The 10,265-nt window shown below is 50.8% G+C and overlaps 1 protein-coding gene across 2 annotated transcripts in view; it reads left to right on the top strand.

The window, feature by feature from the left end:
• The first annotated feature begins 3,415 nt into the window (after positions 1 to 3,415).
• SEL1L3 (SEL1L family member 3) overlaps positions 3,416 to 10,265 on the top strand; it is a 113,802-nt gene continuing 106,952 nt past the window's right edge. Inside the window, exon 1 of one of the 2 annotated variants that reach the window (XM_045076193.1) lies at positions 3,416 to 3,697. In XM_045076193.1, the coding sequence (XP_044932128.1) occupies positions 3,533 to 3,697 (165 nt within the window). In that variant the 5' untranslated portion in view covers positions 3,416 to 3,532. The remainder of the gene's footprint in view (positions 3,698 to 10,265) is intronic. The other variant, XM_045076189.1, reaches the window with a different exon arrangement.

Genomic DNA, 10,265 nt, shown 5'->3' with positions numbered 1-10,265 from the left:
TTGGCAAGTGAATAGTTGCCCAAATGCATTGGTCCCTGAGATTTTACAGATTTTATTATTTTTTAATTTTATTTATTTATATTTATTTATATATTTTTTAAAGATTTTATTTATTTATTTGTCAGAGAGAGAGCGAGCGAGAGGGAGCACAGGCAGACAGAATGGCAGGCAGAGTCAGAGGGAGAAGCAGGCTCCCTGCGGAGCAAGGAGCCCGATGTGGGACTCGATCCCAGGACGCTGGGATCATGACCTGAGCCGAAGGCAGCTGCGTAACCAACTGAGCCACCCAGGCGTCCCACAGATTTTATTTTTAAAAAAGATTTATTTATTCACTTATTTCTTTATGAGAGAGAGAGTGCGCATGTGTGCATGCAGGTGAGCAGGGGGAAGGGGCAGAGGGAGAGGGAGAAGCAGACTCCCTGCTGAGCAGAGATCCTGACTTGGGACTCGATCCCTGGATCCCAGGATCAAGACCTGAGCCAAAGACAGATGCTTAACCTACTGAGCCACCCAGGCTCCTGATTTTATAAATCTTAAACCATTTCAGCATCCAAGAACTACTGGCTTTGGATACCATTCTATGCCCACTGAGGCAAGCCCGTTCAGTGAAGTTTCTGTCTTTTCCCTGCAGCCCTAACCCCCTTCCTCCAGACCTCTGATTGCTCCAACCCAGAAGCCTTGTGGAGGGAGGCTACCACCCTCCTTCGGGACTCTGTCCTGTTCCACGTTGAAGTGTGGTGTTGCTCTCTCACGGTCTCTCAGAGGGGATGGGATAAACGGACTCACACTAAGGCAGTAATGAGCCACACTGGATAAATACGGTCCCCAGGGACCTTCACAGTTTAGCGGAGCATTAACACTTAATTCAAACCAATAAATCGTAAAAGTGGGAAAGAATGATATTTTTGGAATGAACAGTCTTCTTCTATAATCAGACCACACCCTTCAAATTATTGATACAGACAGCTGGAGAGGAGGCAAGGGCAAAAACTGATCCTGGCTTCTGGGATCAGTTAAGGGATGACCAGTCACCTCTGGACTCTGGAGCCTTGGGTGGGGCCTGACGCACAGTAGGAGCACAGCCAAAGCCTAGTCAGTCAGAGATTTGATACACCAGGTTAAAAATAGCCCAGTGCCCTACAGGGTGCCTCCACAGTGACAATAGTCAGGGAAATTCAAACTCATAGGCTTCTAAAACTTCAATTCCATGAATCCTGATTACAAACAACTGGAGAAAACCATTTTGTTCCCTGAAGAACAACTGAGTCCGTGGGCAATGAAGGGGGAGAGTACTCCAGAGAAGCCTAGGAAGACAGGTTCCAGAAATATTGTGAAGCCCCATATCCTGGAACTGGCCAACAATTTTCCTTCCACATACATTAAAATGTATAATTTATACTTTGACCTGACTCTCTCTCTCTCTGTATATATATATATGTGTGTGTGTGTGTGTGTACACAATCTGGGACAAGACACCAAATCTTTTATCTTCTTAGACACTCGATAGAATAAATGATTTTCCACATCACACAGGAGAATTGTAAGTACTTTGGGTCTATGGAAGTGGGACAGTGTTGGAGACATCTGTCAAAAAGAAGCCCTCAGATGCTTTAAAGCGGTGGCCGCTGGATTAGGTGGGAGCAGAATGACCCTTTCTATCAGCCAGTGGTTCTGGAAATGGGGTCTGTGGACCAGCAGCAGCATCCCCTGCAACCTTGTTGGAAAGGCAGCTTTTCAAGCCTCACCAGGGCCAACTGAACCTGAATTCTAATGGGCTTATCCAGCAATGTATACTATCCTAAGTCCTCGCTGCGGTTCAGACGCACGCTGAACGTTGAGAACCACCACAGAAGACATTACCTTGCAGTGAGTGTCGGGGAGCCATGATCCTGACCCAGGACCACAGCCCTCAGGTGACTTAAAAAGAGAAAGGGATGACTCAGCTGGGTTGCTGAGTGTGCTGGGGCCTATCCTGAGATGGCTGAGGGCATATCCAGGCACAACCCCTGGGCACCCCACCTTCACTGCCAGCCTCCCCTGTCTCCTGGCTGGACTTGACCTACTGCTGTGGCATGTGCACAGGGCAAGGGCCAAATCCTTCCAGACTCCCAACTGTTCTTAGCTGCAATATGCACAAATCCACTAGTGCCTAAGGGAAGCTTTTGAGAACTTTCAAAGGTGGGTTAACTGTTAACTGTTTCAGAGCACCAGTTCCCGGCACAGGCAGTTCTCTGAACCTCCTGACGCAGGCCAACGCTTCCCAGAGCACCGGGGAGGCCGCAAGCTGGAGGTCTTGTGGTCCAGCCGCGCCCCTCGCACTGGTGGCAGAACACATACCGCCAACAGCCAGTCCCAACCTGGGTCCCCAAGACCCAGTGCGTGCCGGGTTTATTTTTTAAAAGTGTTTGTGCACTTCACGAGCCTTACCCTTTCATTTAGGGCTTCAGTCAGATTGCATTGACCTAATTAATTCATTTTCTTTTCCGTCCAAAGTGGAAGGCGGGCCACAGCGCTGCAAATCCAATGCAAACCCGCTTTGAGCGCCGATACTCTGGACAATTAAAACAAAGAGCGGTGGCGGTGGCGGTGGCGGCGGCACCGCACAAAACCCTCGGGAAACATCCAGAACGTGCCGCGTACCAGCCGGCAGGGCGGGGCGCAACCTGGGTTAAAAATGTGCCCGAGGGAGGCAGCCCCACCCCTGCAGGTGGACAGGTGGAGGTTGGCAGGGGTCAAAATCCAGCCTTAAAAGACTAGAAGCGGGGCCGCCGCGTGGCGCAACTGCAGGGGGCACACTCGCCCCGCGCCCAGCGGGAATGGCGCCCTCGCCCAAAAGCAACGAAACAAAACCCATTGCACCGGCGGGAACTGGGCTGCGGGACCCGCAGGAGGAGTGGGTGGGAGCCGGAGAAGGCGGGAGGGGGCACTAGAACGGGAAAGGGAAGGAGGGGAGGGAGAGAAAGGACGGGGAGAAAAAGCAGAAAGTGGAAGGAAGAGGGGGTGAGGAAAAGAAAGGTGCGAGCGGGAGACCGGGGAGAGGGAAAAGGGGGAACGGAGGGAGGGGAGAGAGGGCTAGCGGACAGGAAGAGCGCCGAAGGGGGGCGGGGGAGGAGGCGAAGAAAGGGAAAACGGGGGCGGGGGCGGGCGGGGAGCCGAGAGAACCCGGCGGGGGGCGGCGGCCAGGGGGGCGGGACCGGGGTCAGTCCCCACCTGCGGGGGCGCCGGCCGGCCGGGGAGGTGGCAGCCGGGATCGGGGGCAGCTGCGGGGAGGCGGGCTGGGCAGGGAGGCAGAGGGGAGGGAGGGGACGGTACTGGGAGGCGGGGAGGAGCCGGCGCTCGGCTGGGGCTGCGGGGGCGGCGACGGCGGGAGCGGCAGTGGCGGCGGCGGCGGCGGGTCCGGCGGCGGCGGCGGCAGGTGGCCCCGCGCGCGGCGGCCGGCCCGGCCGGGGGCGGGCGGGAAGGTGGCGCCTCGGGCGGGGGCCGGTCCCTGCACCAGGTGACCTGCTCTGGCCCGGATCCGGGCGGCCTCGCCATGCAGCGGCGCGGCGCGGGGCTCCGGTGGCCGCGGCAGCAGCAGCAACAACCCCCGCCGCCCGCGGTCGGTCCCCGGGCCGCAGCCATGGCCCCCCCGAGCGGCAGCGTCCCCCCGGGCCTCGGCGGCCGCCCTGCCAGCGCGCTGCTCCTGTTCTGCTACCTGGTGAGCGCCGGACCCTACCCGGGTCCTCCCCTCCGCGCGGGGCCCCGGGGACGCGGGCGGGGGCGGCCGGGGAGCTCCGCGTCGCCGGGCGGTACGGCGCTGCTAGTTTGCTCGCTTCCTGGCCGCTGCGCCCCGGACGCGCCGGCACCTGGGATGGGGACCCGGGGCGCGGAGAAGGGTGCGTGGATCGGACTTGCAGCGCGGCGCTCTCGCTGGTCTCGGTTCCTCTCCCTCCCGAGACGCGCTCCAGAGCCGGGCGAGGTTCCCCTCGAGACCCCCCTCCCGTCCCCGGCTCCACCTGGAGCCTCGCCAGCCGCGTTTCCTCCCCACCCGCCGCGCGCGGCTCTCCAGCTCCCTCCCTCCCCGTCCTGGGCTTCCCTCACAGTCTCGCAGCTCCCTGCCTTCCCGTGCCCAACTTCGCCTCCCGCCTCGAACCTCCGTTTAGTTTCCGCCGGGTTCTCATGGCCCGGACCGTTTTCTGCCAACGCGCTGGCGACGAACCCTCGCGTTTCCAGCGCTCTTCAACTCCTCCGTGGTCACTCCAGCCAAGTTGCGGATGCCAGAAAGAAATCGAGTTCTTTGTAACACGCTTACCGCCTGAGTGGCGACTTTAGCTGCGACTTGAACATTGTCATTTAAGAGAATACGCTTGGCTTAGGCACGCCAGTTTACCATTTGCGCTCTTCTTGGCTTGGGTTTCAGTCATCAACTAAATGGCAGTAACCTATTTTACAAAACCAGCTCATTTAGAATACCAGAATAATTTAGACCCTCAGAGAGGGGTGGGGGAATAGTCCTCAATTCCTTTGATGGCTTGCTTTCTTCTGCTTTGAAAGCTCCTAAACAATAGTAAATTTACAGGAGGCGACACCCTTCCTGTCCAGCCTACCTTATGTTCCAGGATCCTGCAGAAACCTTGGGTTATCTCGCCATATATTACTGTAAATAAATGAAATCGAAAATGCTGAATCATGAAACTGATGTAATAGGAAATTCACAGAATGCTTAAAATTGAGCAGTGTCATTGTCCAGAATTGTTCTCATTTATATGGTCTCACCGTTATTTGGAGTCTTCCTTTGTAGAGGCTAAAAACTGCTCAGGAGACATTGTCAGCCATCAGGATCTGATTGCAGAGAAATTGCCACCCAGCCCAAGTTTCTTTTAACACTCTTTACTTCTTGGCTGTTGCATTTCTTGAAGCAAGAGGGTGTAGAAATGCAAATTGTAATTCGGTTTTAGTGTCTACCTGTTGAGTAATCCATGCTTCTCTTCCCATTTTAAAGTTAACCAGCACCAAAAATTTGGTGGTTGGATTTCCTTGCTGTCTTCAGAAGTTGTCAGTTAACATGTGTGGGTTAAGTATTATTATTTAATATTTATGCCATTGGGTTAGAGCTCACAGACTTATAAATATAACTGCCAAAACAAAAGACAGGGTTTCAGTTTAAACAGATGATCCCCATCCACAAGGCACTGGTTACCCACAGAGGCAGAAATGATGTCGTAGAATAGTGTGTGAAACATTAATGTCCAGGTTGTCTGGAAAGTTCTACGCAGAAATCTGAAGACCTGGCAAGGAGAGACCACTTCTTGACAGTTCTGAGAAATCAGAGTAACAGGAGCAAAGCCCAAAGGCCTAGTGGTCTGTGGCAACAGAGGCAGATGAGGGAGCAAATAGAAAAGATCTGTTGGGACCGAGGGGGTTTTAAGGGGCCAGGTCACAGAGAGGGGACAGAGGTGCTGTGCAGAGAATACAGTGAGATAGTGAGGTGGTGAGGTCAGGCCTCTAAAGAGAGAAATTATAGGACATACTGTAATGTGGGAACTAACCAGAGCACGTCTGAGTGTCTTGGCTGTTGGGGAAGGACTGGATTTTGGAACCACTGCGAAGAGGCAGTGTTGGTGCTTCCTGCTGTGTGTTTCCTTCAGGATGGGCTTCAGATAGGCGAGTGCACAGGAAAGTCTGGCAAACAAGCAAACCATTTTGCAACTGAATGAGAAGCTTTTGTCAAGCCCTGGGAAAGCAAAAGTGTGATTTGGAAGATGGGCTTCACCTTTTGTTCTAAAGGTCTGGCCATTTCCATAGGATTCTGCTCTAGAGGTATGTGCTATCTGAGCCTCTGGTGAAAGGTGAGGTTTCCTGACCTTGGAGAAATTCACTGTGCCAGGTGGGGAACATCTGCCTGAAGCACGAGATACAGAAAATGACAGGGGAAAAAAAAAAAGGCATAATCGTGTCCATTCTCCTCATGGAGGAATACTGCCTAGAGAAAGTGATTGGTCAGGGGAGGTGAGGTGTGCAGTTGGAGAGTAGATGTGGAACAGAATAACGAAGCAGGATCTCAGGAACATGTAGACACTAGAGGGAGAAAGCTATCCCATAATTTGGAAACATAACTAATCATATTAGTTTGCATTGTACTAAGTTGTTTATATGCATTATCCAGTATTTTTTTAAAGATTTATTTGTTTGAGAGAAAGCATGTGTGAGCGGGATGAGAGGCAGAGGGAGAGAGAGAGACTCCTCAAGCAGACTCCCCACTGAACATGGAGCCCAGTGTGGGGTTTGACGCAGGACTTGATCGTAGGACCCTGAGATCATGACCTGAGCTGAAATCCAGAGTCGGGCACTTAACCAACTGAGTCACGCAGACACCCCCTCCATTCTCCAGTATTAGCTTTAACGACAACCTTGTAAAGTGGGAGCTGTTATGATCCTCATTCGGATGAGGTAACGAAGACTCCGAGAGGTTAAGTAAGTTGCCCTAGGCCACACAGGTAGTCCAAGGTAGAAACCCAAGTCTGTCTACTTCCAGAAACCCAGTCCTTAGGCACGCTGACGTACTGCTTTCTGTACGTTGCTGCGTTGTGCTCTTTCCTCTCATACATAGATGCGTGGGTCATTACCAAACCTCTTACCATTAGCAGCCACTGTGCAGTTGGCCAGGATGTGAGGTCATGTCTAAAGGAGCCTAAAATACACAAAGCAGGAAGCACAGGCCGCACACTAGAGGCAGGTTGTTAATGAGGAAAAAAAAAAAATAGGTGAAATCAGAAAATATTTGCCATGGAGGGATAAAAGATAGGGTCTCTCATCCGGAGGTACCGGGTGGAGGTTGGCACGGGGCATTTGTATGAATGTGTGTCTAGGTATAGAGCGAGTGTGCCTTGGAAGGCATTCTATGCATTGGCTGTGATTTGGGGGTCAATCACCACTCTGTGTCATCCCCACCTGTGTTCTTGTTCTTTTGACTGGAGTCGAGAATGTTTTTCTGAACAGAAGCCTTTAAGCCCCTGCCCTCATGGGGAGCGTGCTTCCCAGAGCCAGGGTCCTGAGGCAATGGGCACCTTTCTTCCCCATTGGCTGGGACAGAGTCACCTTCAGTGGCAGCTCAAGAACAGTACTGTGACTGTAGCTAGGTTACTGCCAAAGCATGAATAATTGTGACGAGGCCTGAAAGATAAGTCACGGAACGATGCCAAGCAGATTTCTGAAAAGATGATCCCTGGTTCCAGCAGCTGCCAGAAAATTCTAAGGTCACCAAAGGTCAAGAGTCAGAGAGCCTCCTCACAAAGGGTGAGGGCCCGGAAAGGAAAGGGTAGCAGAATTGCTTCCACTGAGGTCCCGGGTGCTGAGTGCTATGGTCTGGGCAGGACTTGCCAGCAGACCCCTTCTGGCATTCCCGTACGTCATTGCCTCGTACCTTTCTCCAGACTTGGCCAGACCAGCGGAGGCGGCCCCAGCCCCATCTGGGATGGTGGCACTTGTGGAAGGCATTTCTGTCCTTTCCGAATGCTGGTCTCGAATGTATAATTTTTTCTTTAATGAGAAAAACAAATCTCATAATGGCTGGTATTGATGTCAGCCGTAGAGCGGAAATATTCAGAGTGGACGTTCGCGTTTGTTAGACAACCAGAGGACAAAGACGCAAGGGGGCATTAGTGGCACAAATGTATGTGGTGATTGTTAGCCGATCTCCAGCGGCTGTGACAGAATTCCCTATCAGTGGCCACAGACCATGGGTTATCCCTCTGGTAGCACTGGTAAACTCCTTACTCTGTGTCTAACACAGGGCCTAGGAAGATCAAAACAAGGTATAGAGCCTCTCTATTATCTCGTTTGTACAAGAGTGAAAATGGATATTTGAAATACAGAGCTCAGCTTCAGACTTCCTGTCAGACAACAGAGGCCACATTCACCCTGACCAGAGCTCCTAAAAATCCCCCAAGCCATGGTGTTTGTCTCTTGCTTAGTAGACCTATTCCTCTTGGCAAAAGTGTGGGAATCATGAATTGGCTGAAGGAAGCAGGTGGAGGAGAGGCAGACGAGGCATAAAGAACCCAGGCAGTTCACAAAGATGGATAGACTTGACTAGACCATAAATAGCCTCAAGTGAATTACCCTGTTTATTGGCTCTCATCCTATTCCCCCGAGAAAGGACCCAAGGGACAGGAGGGCTGTGTGGCATGGAAGGGATGGCTGAGGACATTTTGCTTTGGCTGCTCTTATTTGTCTGACATCCTCATCCAAAGAAGAGCTTAAGTGATCTGGGGTGTTGGCTCAGTGCGCTGTGAATATTTGTGGGTAAGATGATATCTACCCTCCCCAGGCACAAGGTATACCAACATGGTAGGATCTTAGCCTTCATCCTCCTGCCCCCCTCCACCTTCAAGATGAGAGTGAGCAAAGTCTCACTTCCCACACCTGTGGCCAGAAAGTGGGACTGGTGTAGAGGTCAGTTGGTGGGTCGAGGGCCTCATTTTGGGCATGTCTGGAAGGCAAGAGGGACACCATAATTGATTGTGGAGTCAGGAATTTGAATTTTGGTTCTGTTTTTGAGGAGCTGGTTGACCTTGGGCAAGTGACTCTCCCTCTCTGATTCCATTCCATTTCCTCGGCTGTGTCCCTCCCAGAGCTGTTGTGAAGATTCGATTTGAAGGGAGTTCTATGAAGTTCTTTTTGAGAGGATGAAGTCAGAAGTAAATGAGAAGAGGGGCTTGCTGCATCTGTCCCAATGACCAGCTCACAGTTATTCAATGGAATTAAACCAGACCAAACTTTGGTTACCCTTGACTAGACCATAAAGAGCCTCAAGTGAATTACCCTTGAGTTAAAAAGGAATAGCCTATCAAACAGTATTAAAGAGAGGAGGGGAACCGATTCAACCAGGAGTCTTCTCGTTGTCGTGATGGTATTTCTCCAGCCAGCTCTCAGGTTTGCGAAGGCATATTCATCAACTGGGAAGTATTGCCCAAGGCCCATCTTGATTTTGGCGTCCATACCGACATCACTGCCCATTCTGTTTAATTGCATGCGTTGTTGACATAAACAGGATTTTTGCTTGCTTCTAGTCAGCAGAAATTGGAAAAGTAGGCCTCTTAAGCCAATACTATGACCTTTTGACTTATGGAAAGTTGGATACAGCCAGTTTGGAGAGAAAGCACTCATGGGCAAGGTTTCCTTTGGTAATCGATGGGGTAGAATGGGCAAGAATGAGAAAAACAGATACTCTGTAATTGTTACAGGAACCCACCACATACACGTATTAGTGTAAATAAATTTCCCATGACAAGACGTGAATGATTTAAGATACTTCAATCTTTTGGTCCCTTCCTTAAAGAACAAGTGGTCCATATAGAGAAAAGAGCCAAGCTTTCTCAGCTTTTTGGAACAGGGAGGGTTATTTGAATAGAATTTCTTATTGATTTTGTATAAGGGCATCAGATGCAGTCATCCTAAAAGAAGCTTAGATAGAATTGATAGATTTTTTTTTTTTTTCCATCCAGAAGATACACAAATTCATCTGTTTCTCGACTCCCAGTTTGAACTGAATGCATTTTGATCTTCAATTTGGGGTTTTTTATCACGAACATGACATCAACTGACCCATTTCTTTCTTTATAAAAATTTACAATACATACACAATTAGACAAACATGAGAGAATCTGTCTTGAGAGTGTGTGTGACATTGTCAAATTTGACTTTGATTAAGGCTTACTTCTGGTGTAAACAGATGTTTGAGGGCTCAGGCGTCTTTCAGAGCCCAGCTCCGTTGTGTGCAGAGCAGATCAGTAGCTTCCGAGGTGGAACATGTATGTGGCTGCCTAAATGGCCTAATTTGAGGGGCACAGAAATGGCCCACTCAACTCCCAAGTCTTGCTTAAAGCTGCAGTGCCTCTGGGCTTTGCTTTGAAGGCGTTATCTCCCCCAGGCTGGTAGAGAAATGCAGATATGTGACACCACTGAAGTCCTTTTTCATTATCACATTAACACTGATGAACTTGCCAGACAAATAGGCATCCAACAGGGGGTAGAGGGATAGGACATTTTAAACATTTAATTTGTATTTTTGGTGTGGAGAAATGGAAAGTTCTAGAAGATAGTGTGTTTGTCTGAAAGGTCTGGAGGGGCTTGATAGCTGAAAGAAGTCCACCCTCAATGGGTAAGCTAGGTGCCGGAGCACCACCTTCCCTGACCTCACAGTCCCCATATCAGCTGTGATCCCCTAGGGGTCCGGTGAGAGGCCAAAGGGTAAGGGTTCTTCCCAAGGACTTTAATTAGGCTAG

This window comes from Mustela putorius, unplaced genomic scaffold, assembly GCF_011764305.1.
Source record: "Mustela putorius furo isolate JIRA1106 unplaced genomic scaffold, ASM1176430v1.1 tig00000083_pilon_pilon_pilon, whole genome shotgun sequence".
Lineage (NCBI taxonomy): Eukaryota > Metazoa > Chordata > Mammalia > Carnivora > Mustelidae > Mustela > Mustela putorius.
Note: the sequence above shows the minus strand (reverse complement) of the source record. Positions and strands in the feature narration are given on the sequence as shown.